The sequence below is a fragment of the Cherax quadricarinatus genome, chromosome 16 (genome assembly GCF_038502225.1).
Source record: "Cherax quadricarinatus isolate ZL_2023a chromosome 16, ASM3850222v1, whole genome shotgun sequence".
NCBI lineage: Eukaryota > Metazoa > Arthropoda > Malacostraca > Decapoda > Parastacidae > Cherax > Cherax quadricarinatus.
In genome coordinates this window covers 22,827,490-22,846,687 of record NC_091307.1, presented here as the reverse complement: position 1 = coordinate 22,846,687, position 19,198 = coordinate 22,827,490, and the positions used below count along the sequence as shown (strand labels likewise).

The 19,198-nt window shown below is 41.0% G+C and overlaps 1 protein-coding gene across 1 annotated transcript; it reads right to left on the bottom strand.

The window, feature by feature from the left end:
* Window positions 1–3,210: 3,210 nt before the first annotated feature.
* LOC128684234 (probable maleylacetoacetate isomerase 2) lies at window positions 3,211–17,752 on the bottom strand. The gene is made up of 6 exons (XM_070085651.1): window positions 17,597–17,752; window positions 15,590–15,641; window positions 14,722–14,858; window positions 7,590–7,779; window positions 4,713–4,818; window positions 3,211–4,359 (listed from the first exon to the last, which is right to left on the bottom strand). The coding sequence occupies exons 1-6, from the start codon at window positions 17,609–17,611 to the stop codon at window positions 4,236–4,238; spliced, it is 624 nt and encodes a 207-aa protein (XP_069941752.1). The 5' UTR covers window positions 17,612–17,752; the 3' UTR covers window positions 3,211–4,235.
* Between the last annotated feature and the right edge of the window lie 1,446 nt (window positions 17,753–19,198).

Below are 19,198 nucleotides of genomic sequence, written 5' to 3'. Positions count from 1 at the left end.
CAACAAAAATATATATTGGTGCCGGCAATAGAATGTTAAAATTATCAGCAAACTGATTACGAAAAGGATTTGTGTTGATAGCTATTACTAAGCAATTAGCAAGATCATTCGTTTATGTTACTTCTTATGAACACCGTCATGCACTACTGCTGAAGACACCAGTCATGCACTACTGCTGAAGACACCAGTCATGCACTACTGCTGAAGACACCAGTCATGCATCACTGCTGAAGACACCAGTCATGCATCACTGCTGAAGACACCAGTCATGCATCACTGCTGAAGACACCAGTCATGCACTACTGCTGAAGACACCAGTCATGCATCACTGCTGAAGACACCAGTCATGCACTACTGCTGAAGACACCAGTCATGCACTACTGCTGAAGACACCAGTCATGCATCACTGCTGAAGACACCAGTCATGCACTACTGCTGAAGACACCAGTCATGCATCACTGCTGAAGACACCAGTCATGCACTACTGCTGAAGACACCAGTCATGCACTACTGCTGAAGACACCAGTCATGCACTACTGCTGAAGACACCAGTCATGCACTACTGCTGAAGACACCAGTCATGCATCACTGCTGAAGACACCAGTCATGCACTACTGCTGAAGACACCAGTCATGCATCACTGCTGAAGACACCAGTCATGCACCACTGCTGAAGACACCAGTCATGCACTACTGCTGAAGACACCAGTCTTGCACCACTGCTGAAGACACCAGTCATGCACCACTGCTGAAGACACCAGTCATGCACCACTGCTGAAGACACCAGTCATGCACCACTGCTGAAGGCACCAGTCATGCACTACTGCTGAAGACACCAGTCATGCACCACTGCTGAAGACACCAGTCATGCACTACTGCTGAAGACACCAGTCTTGCACCACTGCTGAAGACACCAGTCATGTACTACTGCTGAAGACACCAGTCATGCATCACTGCTGAAGACACCAGTCATGCACCACTGCTGAAGACACCAGTCATGCACTACTGCTGAAGACACCAGTCTTGCACCACTGCTGAAGACACCAGTCATGCACCACTGCTGAAGACACCAGTCTTGCACCACTGCTGAAGACACCAGTCATGCACTACTGCTGAAGACACCAGTCATGCATCACTGCTGAAGACACCAGTCATGCACCACTGCTGAAGACACCAGTCATGCACCACTGCTGAAGACACCAGTCATGCACCACTGCTGAAGACACCAGTCATGCACCACTGCTGAAGACACCAGTCATGCACCACTGCTGAAGACACCAGTCATGCACCACTGCTGAAGACACCAGTCATGCACTACTGCTGAAGACACCAGTCATGCACCACTGCTGAAGACACCAGTCATGCACCACTGCTGAAGACACCAGTCATGCACCACTGCTGAAGACACCAGTCATGCACTACTGCTGAAGACACCAGTCTTGCACCACTGCTGAAGACACCAGTCATGCACTACTGCTGAAGACACCAGTCTTGCACCACTGCTGAAGACACCAGTCATGCACTACTGCTGAAGACACCAGTCATGCATCACTGCTGAAGACACCAGTCATGCACTACTGCTGAAGACACCAGTCATGCATCACTGCTGAAGACACCAGTCATGCACCACTGCTGAAGACACCAGTCATGCACTACTGCTGAAGACACCAGTCTTGCACCACTGCTGAAGGCACCAGTCATGCACCACTGCTGAAGACACCAGTCATGCACCACTGCTGAAGACACCAGTCATGCATCACTGCTGAAGACACCAGTCATGCACCACTGCTGAAGACACCAGTCATGCACTACTGCTGAAGACACCAGTCTTGCACCACTGCTGAAGACACCAGTCATGCACCACTGCTGAAGACACCAGTCTTGCACCACTGCTGAAGACACCAGTCTTGCACCACTGCTGAAGACACCAGTCATGCACTACTGCTGAAGACACCAGTCATGCATCACTGCTGAAGACACCAGTCATGCACCACTGCTGAAGACACCAGTCATGCACCACTGCTGAAGACACCAGTCATGCACCACTGCTGAAGACACCAGTCATGCACCACTGCTGAAGACACCAGTCATGCACCACTGCTGAAGACACCAGTCATGCACCACTGCTGAAGACACCAGTCATGCACCACTGCTGAAGACACCAGTCATGCACTACTGCTGAAGACACCAGTCATGCACCACTGCTGAAGACACCAGTCATGCACCACTGCTGAAGACACCAGTCATGCACCACTGCTGAAGACACCAGTCATGCACTACTGCTGAAGACACCAGTCTTGCACCACTGCTGAAGACACCAGTCATGCACTACTGCTGAAGACACCAGTCTTGCACCACTGCTGAAGACACCAGTCATGCACTACTGCTGAAGACACCAGTCATGCATCACTGCTGAAGACACCAGTCATGCACTACTGCTGAAGACACCAGTCATGCACCACTGCTGAAGACACCAGTCATGCACCACTGCTGAAGACACCAGCCATGCACCACTGCTGAAGACACCAGTCATGCACTACTGCTGAAGATGCCAGTCTTGCACCACTGCTGAAGACACCAGTCATGCACCACTGCTGAAGACACCAGTCATGCACCACTGCTGAAGACACCAGTCATGCATCACTGCTGAAGACACCAGTCATGCACCACTGCTGAAGACACCAGTCATGCACTACTGCTGAAGACACCAGTCTTGCACCACTGCTGAAGGCACCAGTCATGCACCACTGCTGAAGACACCAGTCATGCACTACTGCTGAAGACACCAGTCATGCACCACTGCTGAAGGCACCAGTCATGCACCACTGCTGAAGACACCAGTCATGCACCACTGCTGAAGACACCAGCCATGCACCACTGCTGAAGACACCAGTCATGCACTACTGCTGAAGATGCCAGTCTTGCACCACTGCTGAAGACACCAGTCATGCACCACTGCTGAAGACACCAGTCTTGCACCACTGCTGAAGACACCAGTCATGCACTACTGCTGAAGACACCAGTCATGCACCACTGCTGAAGACACCAGTCATGCACTACTGCTGAAGACACCAGTCTTGCACCACTGCTGAAGACACCAGTCATGCACTACTGCTGAAGACACCAGTCTTGCACCACTGCTGAAAACACCAGTCATGCACTACTAACGGACTTATTTGGTAGTATGGTAGCGGGGTTCAAATGATATATCTTCTTCGGAGGCTTCTTACTTTATTGTTAAGTCGTGGTGGGTACACAGGCTTGTGTGTTGTGCCCATGGCCCGGGAGGGCCATGCCCACGAGGGAGAGAGGAATAGGCCTTGTGTCTTCCTGCTAGGCCGCTGTGAGAGTAAGGCAGAGGCAAGGGCAGGCAGGTTGGCGTGCCCACCGAGAGGCCTGGCTACAGAGGGCAGCACCTTAGTGCCGCGAAATATGAACTAAGCTGGCAGACAGCATAGGCTGTCTGTGCAGACAGTACAGGCTGCCTACACTACTGCTGAGGAGACCAGTCTTGCACCACTGCTGAAGACACCAGTCATGTACTACTGCTGAAGACACCAGTCTTGCACCACTAAAAATACCATACTAAGTTTCTTCTAAACTTTTTTAATTCCGCTACACTCGGCTTTTTTCTTACCAGTCTCCATTATTCGCCCAGCCAAACACTAGCATGGACCGAGTGGAAGATCACAGTCCGGTACAGACGCTGGTCATAACCTTGAAATGCATAAGTATTGGAGATAAAGAATCATATTTATTGTGCTCTTAAAGCACACTGTTTCTCTGGCTCAACACTGATTACAGCAATTAGCCTCTTAAGTGCCGTATCAAATATAAAAGTGAATACTAGATACAAAATTGCAGACCCAAGTATAATTATTGGAATGACTGAATCAACTGGATAAAACAGCAATGTCCACATGACATTCTTGTCTCCATTAAAGATGATTGGAGCTACACTGACTCTGAACCAAACTCTCCTAGTGACTCGATTTTTAGAGTCGGCCATTGTTCTACTGCTGTGAGTGGGAAATACAGTGAAAGAAGAGTTCAGACTCAAATGGGAACAAAAATTACAGATGTTAGTGAGAAAAATGACAGTGTGACTATACTTACCTAAGCTACAGGCTACTACCATAATCAACCCCCCACCCCATATAACCTATTATGGCATAACAATGTTGAACAGATGTTATTAAAGACTAGTTATTTTTCACCCATTTGTTAAATTTCATGTTATTTCATTTCTTCAGGACAGTCTGGCTGGTTGGAGGGATGAGCCGCTTTAAATGGGTCTAATTCAGCGAGAGCGTCGTAAACCCTCCTGATGGTCGGGAACGGTGCCATATCAACCTTGAATCTGGAAATTCGTCATTGTAAATGATTATGCAATAACTAATTTTTATAGATTTATGAAGATGTAAAAATATTTTAACCTTATAAAAATCCCAATTTTCATTATTAAAATGTGTATGTGTATTGTGCAACTACAGTTTAAAATATCGTAGGAAAAAGTTATCTTGGAATAAAATAAAACATATATACGCCAATTCCCTACTAATATAAATTACCACAAAAATCATCTGTGATCCAAGATTACACTACAGTAGAAGGCGAAAGTTAATACAAAGTTCCTTATGCTTTATTATGAACAACGCAGTAAGTCATATAGCAAGATCTGTCATACAAATCATCTCATTCCAGTAGTCTTACCTGGTAGCATTATAGATCTGTGGAACAATGCAGCAGTCAGCCAGTGTCACCTCGTCTCCCACTGAATACTTCCCTGCACAGTCTGTTAGTAGCTGTTCCAAGGCTGCTGGGTAGTAGTGGTGAGAAACTGGTTAAGTCACGGTAAGCATAACATTAATTAGGCTTTACAATTTGAAATTTAAAGCTTGATCTAACTTCATGCAGGTTCTGTAAAGGAAGAAAGAAGACAGTCCAGTGTCGCTCCTAACTCCCTGGGTTCTTACCATCTGGAGGTAGTAACAATGTCGCGCCTAACTCACATAGGTTCTTACCCTCAGAAGGTAGTAAAAGTGTCGCTGGCTTCTTAATAATAGTGTCCCTGGGTTCTTACCCTGAGGAGGTAGTACCATTGTCGCTCCTAACTCCCTTGACTCTTACCCTGACGAGGTAGTAACAGTGTCGCCTCTAACTCCCTGGGCTCTTACCCTCAGGAGGTAGTAACGTTGTTCCTAACTCCCTGGGTTCTTACCCTCAAGACGTAGTAAGTGTCGCGGACTCCCTGGCTTCTTACCCTCAAGAGGTAGTAACAGTGTCGCCCCTAACTCCCTGGGTTCTTACCCTCAGGAGGTAGTAGCGTTGTTCATAACTCCCTGGGTTCTTACCCTCAAGAGGTATTAAATGTCGCGGACTCCCTGGGTTCTTACCCTCAAGAGGTATTAAATGTCGCGGACTCCCTGGATTCTTACCCTCAGGAAGTAGTAACAGTGTCGCCCCTAACTCCCTGGATTCTTACCCTCAGGAGGTAGTAACAGTGTCGCCCCTAACTCCCTGGGTTCTTACCCTCAAGAGGTAGTAACAGTGTCGCCCCTAACTCCCTGGGTTCTTACCCTCAGGAGGTAGTAACAGTTTCGCCCCTAACTCCCTGGGTTCTTACCCTCAAGAGGTAGTAACAGTTTCGCCCCTAACTCCCTGGGTTCTTACCCTCAAGAGGTAGTAACAGTTTCGCCCCTAACTCCCTGGGTTCTTACCCTCAAGAGGTAGTAACAGTTTCGCCCCTAACTCCCTGGGTTCTTACCCTCAAGAGGTAGTAACAGTTTCGCCCCTAACTCCCTGGGTTCTTACCCTCAAGAGGTAGTAACAGTTTCGCCCCTAACTCCCTGGGTTCTTACCCTCAAGAGGTAGTAACAGTTTCGCCCCTAACTCCCTGGGTTCTTACCCTCAAGAGGTAGTAACAGTGTCGCTCCTAACTCCCTGGGTTCTTACCCTCAGGAGGTGGTAACAGTGTCGCACCTAACTCTCTGGGTTCTTACCCTCAGGAGGTAGTAACAGTGTCGCACCTAACTCCCTGGGTTCTTACCCTCAGGAGGTGGTAACAGTGTCGCACCTAACTCCCTGGGTTCTTACCCTCAGGAGGTAGTAACAGTGTCGCACCTAACTCCCTGGGTTCTTACACTCAGGAGGTAGTAACAGTGTCGCCCCTAACTCCCTGGGTTCTTACCCTCAGGAGGTAGTAACAGTGTCGCACCTAACTCCCTGGGTTCTTACCCTCAGGAGGTAGTAACAGTGTCGCACCTAACTCCCTGGGTTCTTACACTCAGGAGGTAGTAACAGTGTCGCCCCTAACTCCCTGGGTTCTTACCCTCAGGAGGTGGTAACAGTGTCGCACCTAACTCCCTGGGTTCTTACCCTCAGGAGGTAGTAACAGTGTCGCACCTAACTCCCTGGGTTCTTACACTCAGGAGGTAGTAACAGTGTCGCCCCTAACTCCCTGGGTTCTTACCCTCAGGAGGTAGTAAGTGTCGCACCTAACTCCCTGGGTTCTTACCCTCAGGAGGTAGTAAGAGTGTCGCACCTAACTCCCTGGGTTCTTACACTCAGGAGGTAGTAACAGTGTCGCCCCTAACTCCCTGGGTTCTTACCCTCAGGAGGTGGTAACAGTGTCGCCCCTAACTCCCTGGGTTCTTACACTCAGGAGGTAGTAACAGTGTCGCCCCTAACTCCCTGGGTTCTTACCCTCAGGAGGTAGTAACAGTGTCGCACCTAACTCCCTGGGTTCTTACCCTCAGGAGGTGGTAACAGTGTCGCCCCTAACTCCCTGGGTTCTTACACTCAGGAGGTGGTAACAGTGTCGCACCTAACTCCCTGGGTTCTTACACTCAGGAGGTAGTAACAGTGTCGCCCCTAACTCCCTGGGTTCTTACCCTCAGGAGGTAGTAACAGTGTCGCACCTAACTCCCTGGGTTCTTACACTCAGGAGGTAGTAACAGTGTCGCCCCTAACTCCCTGGGTTCTTACCCTCAGGAGGAGTTAATAACAATGAGATTATCCAACAAGATTTTCTTGAAGAAGTAAATTATGCTCTTGAGCAGTTCTGATGAGCAAGACGTTTCGACCACTAAGCATCTATTGACAAAACTTTTCGTTTTCACTGCAAGCTGCATTAGTCGATTGAAATTAAAGCTTGTAATTCACCTCTTATTCAACTGATGAAGTCTGCAGCGCAGGCGATATTTTTCGTCAATCAAGACACTCAGTGCTGCACACGTGTCTTGTTCATCAACTTGTCGGTACTGCACATTATTTATAATACGAAATAAGTAGATTTCCATTTCGTGTCTGAAACTCAAGTTATTTTAACTCAAGAAATCGTAATGACACGATTGCAAACAAACCACGGTACGGGTGGGGATTGAACCCTCGGTGGGCGAGTCGTGAAACTCCAGACCGACGCGTTAGCCACTGTAGCCAGCTGGCTACAGTGGCTAACGTCGGTCTGGAGTTTTACTTCTCACTCACCGCGGATTCAATCCCCTCCAGTACCGCGGTTTCTTAAGTTATTGTACCAACACTGACTACAGCAACACGATACAGCCACACGGTACACTGGATAATGCTCACCAATGAAACCTTTCTTGATGAAAAAGCTGCTCCATTCCATTTTCTTCTCCTCACCTACTTTCTGTAGCACTGACAGGTTTTGTAGCGGCTGGATACCCGAGCCTATTACCTCGCATATCTCGCGCACCTTAGAAGGAAGAAAAAATCTTTCCAATTTAAAAGAATATGCTGAACTGCAATATCTTCTGTGTTATAATTTATTATTTTAATCTTCAGGTTAATACATATAAACATATACAGCCCATCTGAAGAAATGCAACCTCTACTTTCATTCATAATCTCACAATATAAGATATATACACCGGCAAATTCATTCCTCTCAGTGTATATACACTGAGAGGAATGGTGGCGAAAAGTGTGGAAAATACTGTATATATTTTCCGGAAATACGGTAATTTATAGGTAAATAGATGGCCTATATTGTATTTAATAAAAATTTATGTTATAAAAAATGGGAAGAAGCTGCAGCCTGCTCAGAAGAGACTCGCCATTTTTTTTTGAATTGAGAGTAACAGACGTTAGTGTATAATGGGAAGAATTTTTCGTGCTCTAGAGGTAAAAATTGGGCTGACACCTCTCAAATAGGAGGCGAAATTGTTGGATGTGCATTCCTGCATAACTTGAGATATCAGGCGACTGGACAAGACAACTCCAGGAACCTCAGATAAGTCTGTTATGTTTGTAACTCTGGCCAGTAAATATTTTCATAAATTTAGACAGTGAGGTTTTCTGAGTATGATACACATTAATCTCCAGTCAAATTGGTGAGTGATATTAAGATATTCTCCTTCTGTTATGTAAATGTGTGTATATATAATCCTTTTTTAATTTTAATATACAGTCCACAAATTTATATATTTACCAGCATTCCTGGTGATACATATTTCATTTGTAATTAATAGGTCCAGAGCAACTTGTGGATATGACAGTGGTAGGTATCGAAGGGGGACATTTTTTGCGACCTAGGTGTCCCAAATTCCTACTTGTCTAACTGATAAATAATAATTATCTTTGTTCATTTACTGTTATGTACATAATGATACATTCAGATAAATGCAATTTTCCACATTTAATTTGCCCGTTGGTCCTTCTTGAACCGGAGGTAATTAGTGAAGTCATTAATTAGTTAATTACTTAATAATTATATATGAAATGACAGAAGGAGGTGGATGTTAAGTTCACAAATTTACTTAATGTGTAGTGGATTATAATTATTACAATATTAATTTTGATAAGCTAAGCTCAAGGTTGACTAAAGATTATATTAATGTGTATAAGTGTATGTGTAATTGATAAGCCAAGTGTAGCTAATTATATTAATGTGTATATTAATTTTGCAAAGCCAAAGTGGCTAGGATTTATATTAATGTATTTGTATAATATTAATTTGATAAGATAATTCTGGCCAAGATTTATATCAGTGTATGTGTAATTGATAAGCCAAGTGTAACTAATATTAATGTGTATAATATTAATTTTGCTATGCCAAATTCTGGCAAGGATTTATTAATTTGTATAATATTAATTTTGATAAGCCAAGGCTGGCTAAAGATTTGTATTAATGTACATTTAAAATTTATATAATTTTCTTACAAGTAATTGCTAAGCTCAAGTAGCTAGAATTTATTTAAAGGTAAGTTGTACTATTTACCTTTATAAAGTGCATAATTTAGTACATAATCAGCGTTATTAAGTTGAATTTAATACATTGCATCATGGCTGAAAATGAGGAAATTAATATAGAAGACAAACATATGGAATATAGAGCAAAGAAAGCATCACTGCAAGCTAGAAAGGGTCATGTAACAAAGGCATATAATAAATGTTTGGAATTAATGAATCAAGAAACTGTGAATACTGATGATTTAAAATTGTATTTAGATGCTTTAGGTAATAGATATGATTCATACAAATTATATTACAACAAATATGAAGGAGATTTGTTAGTAAACTGTGTAGATGAGACTGAAGTAGATCTTATGATTAATCAGTATTATGAATTAGAGGAAAAGATTCTTTCTTGTAAAAGTCAGGCCTTGAATAAATTAAAATGTGTAAACCAGGCAGTTAATCAGTCTGCTCCAACAAATAATATGTCTTTGCCAAAACTCCCAGAATTATGTTTACCTGTATTTAATCCTGGAGAAAATTGGGAGGAGTTTTGGTCAATTTTTAAAGCAGCTGTGCATGACAGGAGTGACCTAGCCTGTGTAACTAAATTATTTTACCTCAAAGGACAGGTAAGAGGAGATGCTCACATACTCATACAAGCCTTTCCCAATGTAGATGACTCTTACAAGGAAGCAGTTGACTTGTTGAAGGTCACTTATGGTAATATAGAACAAAGTAGGTTGGATCTAGTGAATATCATTGTTAATTTAAAATCTCCAGATCACACTTACAAAGGTTTACAGCAGTTTAGAGTTAAACTGGAGAGCACTCTCAAAACTTTAAGTAATAAATATAATCTGAAGGAATCAGACTGGTTATTGAGTGCCATTGTACAGAATAAATTAAGCTGTAAAACACTTGAATGACTCTCGAACAAGTATCACAAGGGTTATTTTGGTCTGGAGGAAATAAGACTAGGTCTACAAGAATTAATTGTTCAGTTGCAGACCAGCCAACTAACTCATTTTAAAGATGCAACACATAATAACTCTGAGGTATCTGTCAAGTTTCACAAAGGGAAAAATTATCCCAATGGTAATAATCAAATTTCATTTCCTAAAAAGAGTTGCATAGGTGCATATCAAGTAGCAGGAATCAGAAATAATGATTCTCCACAAGGTAAGAAGAATAAGTACCCTCCTAAGAGTAGCCCAGTTAATAAGAAACCAGTCAAAGAAAAGAGAGATTGTCTCTTCTGCAAGGGTACTCATTTTTCTAAGAATTGCAATGCATACAATTCATGGAATGATAAAGTTGAAAGATTGGAGGAACTTGACAGATGTATCAGGTGTTTGGGTAATCACAATGTAAAGGATTGTTATGCCAAATTAAACTTCTGTTATCAATGTCACAAAGGAAGACACCATATAGTCATGTGTAAGGGTCTATATGATAATGTTGATAATAATGATAATGTTGACAATCCTGACACAACAGTGGCTAATGTAAAAATTGCTGCTAATGTTAATAATGATGGTTTTGCTGAAGTAGCCTTACCTGTGTTACAGGTAAAAATTGATGATAAAAGGCATAAATCAAAAAATGTAACTGCATTATTGGACCAGGGATCCCAGCGTACTTTCATAAAACGTAAATGTCTTGATGGTATGAAAGTACAGATGGGAGATCCCACAACTTTAAAATTATCTGGTTTTCTCTCGGATAAAAGGGCTCAATTGTATGACACTGTTTATGTAACTGTCAGGTTGGGCAATGAGAAAAAACGTGTTAATGCAGTAATTGTAGATAGACTTCCAGAGAAAATATCTACAGTAGGGCTTAGTAAAGCTACAGAAAGACTTTCACATAATGTAAATTTAGCACCTTCTGGTGTAAGTGATGATTCTGTAGGCCCAATAAATATTTTGATAGGTAGTGACTATTATGCCTCCTTTGTAAAGGGTATGGTAAAGAAATGTGGTGTCACCCTTTTGAAGACTGCAGGAGGCCATGTAATGTATGGTAGGATTCCTCGTAATAATAATTCATGACTAGAGGAAACTACAAATACCATAACTGTGTGTCTTACTCATGAAATCGTACCCCAGTATAATTCTTCCATAGAGGATGGTGTTGAGCCAGTGCATAAATTGTGGGAATTAGACAGCATTGGAATAAATGTAAATGAAGAAAGTCCAGACGATTCTTTTACTCAGGAGCAATACCTGAGAGATGTAAAATTTGAATCTGGACAATACTGGGTACGACTTCCGTGGAGACTGAACCATCCAGAATTGCCCACTAATTACAGAATGGCATATGGACAATTAAAGGCTCAGCTCCGCGAACTGAGTAAGACACCAGAATTGTTAACTGCCTATAATGATATAATTGCTGAGCAGTTAATTAATAAATTTATAGAAGAGGTACCTCCTGAGCAAGCCAAAATTTATGGTCACTATTTGCCACATCACGGAGTGAAGAAGGATTCTAAGACCACTCCTTTGAGGATTGTGTTTAATTGTAGTGCCAGGAGTAACAAAAATGTACCTAGTTTAAATGACTGTTTGATGACAGGTCCGTCGTTGACGGAAAAATTAGGAGATATCTTATTAAATTTCAGAGTGAAGCATTATGCCTTTACGGCTGACATAAGTAAAGCTTTCCTAAGAGTGGGTTTACAAGAGGCTGACCGGGATTGTACCCGCTTCTTATGGCCTGAGAATCCTAGTGACCCACTTAGCCCTCTGAAAACCTTTCGCTTTAGGAGCGTATTATTTGGTGCTACATCCAGTCCGTTCCTACTTCAAGCGACGATAAATGCACACCTTAAACGTATGGGAAGTCCATTGAGTAAAGTAATGAGCAAACAATTTTATGTGGACAATTTCCTGGGTGTGACGTCAACTGAAGAGGAACTGTTAATGACTTATGGAGAGGCTAATAAAATAATGCAAAGTGCAAATATGCCTCTGAGGGAATGGAATAGTAATTCGTCCAAATTAAAGGACAAAATAAGTAAAGATTACCCTGGAGATGAAGTGCCAAAATGTAGTAATGTATTGGGTTTAACTTGGGATACTGAGAGAGATTTGTTAATGTTAAAACCTAATAATTACAGTATGCCCAATAAATTAACTAAGAGAGTTTTGCTTGCTGAAGTTTCCAAATGTTTTGATCCACTAGGTTTAGTGTCACCCCTTACTATAAGAGGGAAATTATTAATTCAGGAAGCATGGAAACTTAAATGTGCTTGGGATGAAATTCTACCTGAGGAATTCATTAACAGGTGGGATGAATTAATTGGTGATTATGAGAAAATTCCAATGTTGGAGTTCCCACGCCAGGTGGCCAATCCAAATGGGAAAAATGTACTCCACATTTTTTGTGATGCTTCAAAATTGGCATATGGAGCAGTTGCTTACCTTCAATGTAATAGTGTTATTTCTCTTGTTATGTCTAAGGCTAAAGTGTCTCCAATTAAATCACGTACCTTACCTCAGTTGGAATTAACAGCCATTTATGTAGGTGTCAAATTAGCTAATTATATAAGAAATAAGTTGCAGGAGATAAATATTAGCGACACTGTAATTTGGTCTGATAATGAGGTATCCTTACAATGGATTCGTAATGGAAACAGTAAAATTGTGTACGTACAAAACAGAGTCGCTGAAATTAATCAGATGCAAGAGAAGTATAATAGTTTGGGTCAGCATATGTTAACATTTAATCATATACCTGGTGAGGAGAATCCAGCTGATTTCTTGTCTCGAGGTTTATCTTATGCTAAATTTGTAAATGCTGTATCATGGTTTAAAGGACCGAGCTGGTTGGTAAATAAAGCTAATTGGCCTGTACAAAAGGTGTATATTGCTCCTGTTGAAATTACTGTGACCACCGCTCCAATAGTTTGTCCTTCCTTAGCCATTGATATAAATAGGTATTCTTCTTTACCCAAACTAATCAATGTAACTAAGTTGGTGTTTAAATTTCTAAACAAGATGAATATTTCATTTAAGTTTTCACATCCTCTTGAATATTGGATAAAGAGGGTACAGGAGGAAATCTATGGAAATGAGATTAAATTGATGATGGAAAGAAAAATTGTGAAAGGTTCCATAATAGAGAAATTGGGGCTGTATTTAGAGAACAATGTAATTAGGTGCAGAGGTAGGTTACAAAATGCTGAATTGGGTGATTATGCTAAACACCCTATCTTACTGCCCAAAACTCATCATCTAACAAATTTAATTGTTCTAAATGCCCATAAAAATGTAATGCATGGTGGGGTACAAGATACCTTAAATTGTATTAGGGAAACTTTCTGGATTCCACAAGGACGGCAAAGTGTAAAAAGGGTGATTAAATCTTGTGTAATATGTCGCCGTGTGGATGCCAGATCCTATATGTACCCAGGTCCTCCACCATTGCCAAATGAGCAATTTGAGTCGTTTAGCAACGAACTCCGGCCCGGCCGCAGTGTGGAAAATACTGTATATATTTTCCAGAAATCCGGTAATTTATATGTAAATAGATGGCCTATATTGTATTTAATAAAATTTATGTTATAGAAAACGGAAAGCCTGCGTCTGCGCAGAGAGTCGCCATTTTGGTTTTGAATTGGAGTACAACGTTGTGCATAATGGGAAGAATTTTTCGTGCTCTAGAGGTTAAAATTGGGCTGACACCTCTCAAATAGGAGGCGAAATTGTTGGATGTGCATTCCTGCATAACTTGAGATATCAGACGACTGGACAAGACAGCTCCAGGAACCTCAGATAAGCTCTCTAGATTTGTGTATAATTCTGGCCAGTTATTTTCATAAATTTAGTTAGTGAGGTTTTCTGAGTATGATACACATTAATCTCCAGTCAAATTGGTGAGTGATATTAAGATATATTTTCCTTCTGTTATGTAAATGTGTATATATATAATCCTTTTTTTTTTAATATACAGTCCACAAATTTATATATTTACCAGTATTCCTGGTGATGTATATTTCATTTGTAATTAATAGGTCCAGAGCAACTTGTGGATATGACAGTGGTAGGTATCGAAGGGGGACATTTTTTGCGACCTAGGTGTCCCAAATTCCTACTTGTCTAACTGATAAATAATAATTATCTTTGTTATCAAGTTACTGTTATGTACATAATGATACATTCAGATAAATGCAATTTTCCACAACACAATTAATCTTACATTAGCAAAAGGCCATTTTACTATTTCTCAAATAGTACCGAAATCTAAAAAAAAAAATGGACAAAGTTTAGATTGAGAATTAATAGAAAACTTTCAATTTTATATAAAAATTATATAGTCTTATAATACCATTACCTAGAGTTACACCTTAAAATATATCAACATTTAACACTCCCTGTTATGCAGGGTACAAAGCTATAACTGGAGTGAAAGAAAAATTTAGCAGAACAAGGACACAGCGATGAAGTTATTACTCATTAATGCTAAACAGTCAACAATAAACTAAAAAATAAAACATAAAGCGAATCTAATTTCAAACACTATTTTGTATTAGTGTGCATATCACTACTTCAGGATTATTGGTTCTGTGAATAACTGAAGCAAGTTTTGTTACCTGTTCCTGTTTGAGGAGATGAACTGGACGATATTCATAGTCAACTCCCTTGTGTGCCAGAGCTGAAAGGATATACAGACACATGTAACACCAAAGCTGTTATCATTATAAGCATAACTAAGCGCTAAACACACAAGGATCACACAGCGCTGATCGAAGCTGTAAAAGACGAAATACAAATACTATAAGACGGACTCGGAGCACACAAAGAGCAGCTTCATGTCGGACTTTAAAAGATAACAGCACAGTCAAAAATGCCACTTCCACTACAGTACCAGTATCAATTACATTAGTTATCCCCCAAAATAGTATCATGAGGTATCTTATCCTCCTAGGTACTGCTGGGGTGAACCAGGACAACACGTTAAGGCGCTTCATAAAAAGCTGTAATTCTGTGAAAATCTTTTCAATTTCTTTATACTTTTGCATACATAAGGTCAGTATGTTATAATTAAAAGGGAAGTATGAAATAGAACACTAGACTGGTGGTGATAAAAGTAGAATTACCGACAATATGTTAGGTAAAAGGACACACGTGCAACTAATGTGACATTTTATTGTGGCAAGGCTTCGCCCTTCAGGAGCTCTTTCAAGGTAACATTACGGCTTGACAAAGCTCCTGGAGAGCGAAACGTTGCTATGGGGGGGTGTAGACATATGCGAAAGCTCTGTCGTAGTTCGAACCACAGGAGAGAGTAATCACATACAAGCTCAACAAGATTTGTTCAGTCCTGTGGCGTTACTAACCAGGTTGTTAAGGGCATCACAAGGAAAAGCAAAGACGAAGACTCACCAATTCTGACACGCCAAGAGCAGGAACTTCGGTAGTACGAAAACAGGATCGGCTGTGGGCAAGAGAAATTTCAAATTAACGAGAATGTTGTCAAAAAGCAGGTGTAACGAGAGGTATAACTGGGGTGTACATGGATAAGGTTTCGGAGGACAACTCCCCCACGGCCAGGTCTGCTAAGGAAGTTAAATTTTGCTAACTGGTAGCCTTTATTGTACATACTATGGGATTTACTGAAAACTTAACAATTTTTTTAAGATGACTAACAAGGAATTGAAATTAGGCACCTGATCCACTGCGAGGCCAGGTCATAGGCCGGACTGCGGGGGCGCTGAGCCCCGGAACACCCTCTAGGTAATGCTCATGTCCGAGTTAGTGAGACGTCAGCACAACAGTCCAACAAGACCCAGAAGGAAGGGGAGCTCACCTAGAATAACTATTGGATCATCCTAGATTAAATTCCACATAATTTACTATCTAAAAACATTGTAAAAGTCTGAAATTATGCAAGTAGCTTAAATCAAAACTTGCTTAACCGTGTGCCAAATATACACAAGGCTTGTGAAGGCGAAATACCAAAACACGTTCCACTTTCCCATCTGTATGGTAAGTGATAAGTGATAACGAAGAATCGAAGAATGTGTCACACAGTAGTTTAACTTCTAGACACCTCTGTCTGACTTTTTTGGGTTATCCTAGGTACTTTACACATATGCTGCTATGTATGATAATCTATGTAACTGTATTTGTGTATACCTGAATAAAACTTACTTACTTACTGAAGATAAACAGTGTGTTCATGTCGGTTGTGTTGTAACCTCGTAGTGTCGGATAAGGGAAGCCAATTATTATATTATAATTATGGGGAAGCGCTAAACCCATATGATTATATAGTGCCTGTAGGGGAGGAGATGGAAAGTATTCGGGCTTAATTCAGGGAACTGGAGCACAGATCCAATTCCCAAGATCAAGAGCCCCTCACCTGCGTCAAGGAACCTCCCTTGAGGGGCAGGGAGCCAAACATTCAGTCTGTACTAATTTTGTTACTACAAAATATTACACTATTACCTTCATGAGAAGAGAGGGGGATTGCTAAGCCCGTGGAGGTAATACAGCGTCTGAGGAATGGGAAGTAATCTAGTAAGATCTAAGGTTAGGGAGGTCAGGTCAAATTCCAGGGATCAAGTCCTTCACTAGCGTCAAGGAACCTCCGTTTGGGGAAGGTTTCATCAGGGGCTTTTATATACCTTTTTTCTTAACAATGCAGCTTGCTGTTCCTTCAGTAAATATTCAACTAGTATAATAGCCTGGCTATTATATATATATATATATATATATATATATATATATATATATATATATATATATATATATATATATATACATACATTAATAGGCAAGCGCTAATCCCGTTAAGTGTCATGCAGCGCACGGGGAATGGGGGGCAATCAGAGCTGATCCAAGGGAGCTCTGATTCCGTGAATCAAGAGCCTATCAACAGCATCAAGGCACCCCCTCTCCCTCCTCAAAAGGACAGTCGTGGTGTTACTATGGCCCAACAGCGACGAACGACCTTGGGCATGATGACTGTTAATGAGCAAGATAACTAACTTACTACAACATTAAGCATATAGGAACTTGTCGTATTTTACGATTGCACTCAAAATAAATTGGAACGATACACAAAACGAAAATTTGCATCATCACTGTTATGCTCAGGGCGTAGACCCCCGGAACTCTCTCCAGGTAATACAGACTGATAATAGTAAATATGATGTTAATATGTTAAACTCTACCTTTTCCTTAAGGTGCCTTAATGCAAGCGATGGGCTCTTCATCCAAGGAACTGGACTTACCCATCCTTCAACGAAACCTGAATGCCTCCCATTTACCAGGAGCTAAGTCATCCCTACGGATTTTGCGCTTGTTCCTGACTAAAATAAATGCAATCAGCCTTGTTAATTAATAACTTCGAAACAACAATATATATATTATTATGGCAAATCTTACCTTGGGAGCACTCATGTTGGTGGAGCCTGATACAACACTCTCACACACAGGCAGCAACAGTACTGAACGCCAGGCAACCCTCGCTCCCTCTCCACACTCCTCGTCTCCCTCACCAGCATCCACACACACAGCAGGAAGGACTCAAATATGGAGATGGTTAGTAAGTTTATTCAGGTATCCACAAATACAGTTGCGTAGATTATCATACATAGCAGTATATGTGTAGAGAACCTATGATAACCAAAAAGAAAGTCAGACAATGACTTATTTCCATTAGTAAGTTTATTTAGGTTGTGGAAAATTGCATTTATCTGAATGTGTCATTATGTACATAACAATAAATGAACATAGATAATTATTATTTATCAGTTAGACAAGTAGGAATTTGGGACACCTAGGTCGCAAAAAATGTCCCCCTTCGATACCTACCACTGTCATATCCACAAGTTGCTCTGGACCTATTAATTACCAATGAAATATGTATCACCAGGAATACTGGTAAATATATAAATTTGTGGACTGTATATTAAAAATAATAAATGGTTATATATATATACACAATTACATAACAGAAAGAAAATATCTTAAAAATTACTCACCAATTTAACTGGAGATTAAGTTGCATCATACTCAGAAAACCTGTCTATACATGAAAATAACAACTGACTTATCTGAGGTTCCTGGAGCTGTCTTGTCCAGTCGCCTGATATCTCAAGTTATGCAGGAATGCACATCCAACAATTTCGCCTCCTATTTGAGAGGTGTCAGCCCAATTTTAACCTCTAGAGCACGAAAATTCCTTCCCATTACACTAACGTTGTATCCAATTCAAATTAACAATGGCGACTCTCCTGTGCAGACGCAGGCTTTCCGTTTTCTATGACATAAATGTTATTAAATACAGTATGGCCATCTATATACATATAAATACTGTATTTCTGGAAAATATATACAGTATTTTCCACACTGCGGCCAGGAGGAGTTCGTTGTTAAACAACTCAAATTGCTCATTTGGCAATGGTGGAGGACCTGGGTACATATAGGATCTGGCATCCACACGGCGACATATTACACAAGATTTAATCACCCTTTTTACACTTTGCCGTCCTTGTGGAATCCAGAAAGTTTCCCTAATACAATTTAAGGTATCTTGTACCCCACCATGCATTACATTTTTATGGGCATTTAGAACAATTAAATTTGTTAGATGATGAGTTTTGGGCAGTAAGATAGGGTGTTTAGCATAATCACCCAATTCAGCATTTTGTAACCTACCTCTGCACCTAATTACATTGTTCTCTAAATACAGCCCCAATTTCTCTATTATGGAACCTTTCACAATTTTTCTTTCCATCATCAATTTAATCTCATTTCCATAGATTTCCTCCTGTACCCTCTTTATCCAATATTCAAGAGGATGTGAAAACTTAAATGAAATATTCATCTTGTTTAGAAATTTAAACACCAACTTAGTTACATTGATTAGTTTGGGTAAAGAAGAATACCTATTTATATCAATGGCTAAGGAAGGACAAACTATTGGAGCGGTGGTCACAGTAATTTCAACAGGAGCAATATACGCCTTTTGTACAGGCCAATTAG

What these genes read in the sequence shown, in the direction of transcription:
- LOC128684234 (XM_070085651.1), bottom strand. An exon ending in GCACACTAATACAAAATAGT is followed by an intron (nt 7,780 to 14,721) that starts GTTTGAAATTAG and finishes AATAAATTATAA; the next exon opens with CACAGAAGATATTGCAGTTC. An exon ending in CATCAAGAAAGGTTTCATTG is followed by an intron (nt 4,819 to 7,589) that starts GTGAGCATTATC and finishes ACTACTACCCAG; the next exon opens with CAGCCTTGGAACAGCTACTA.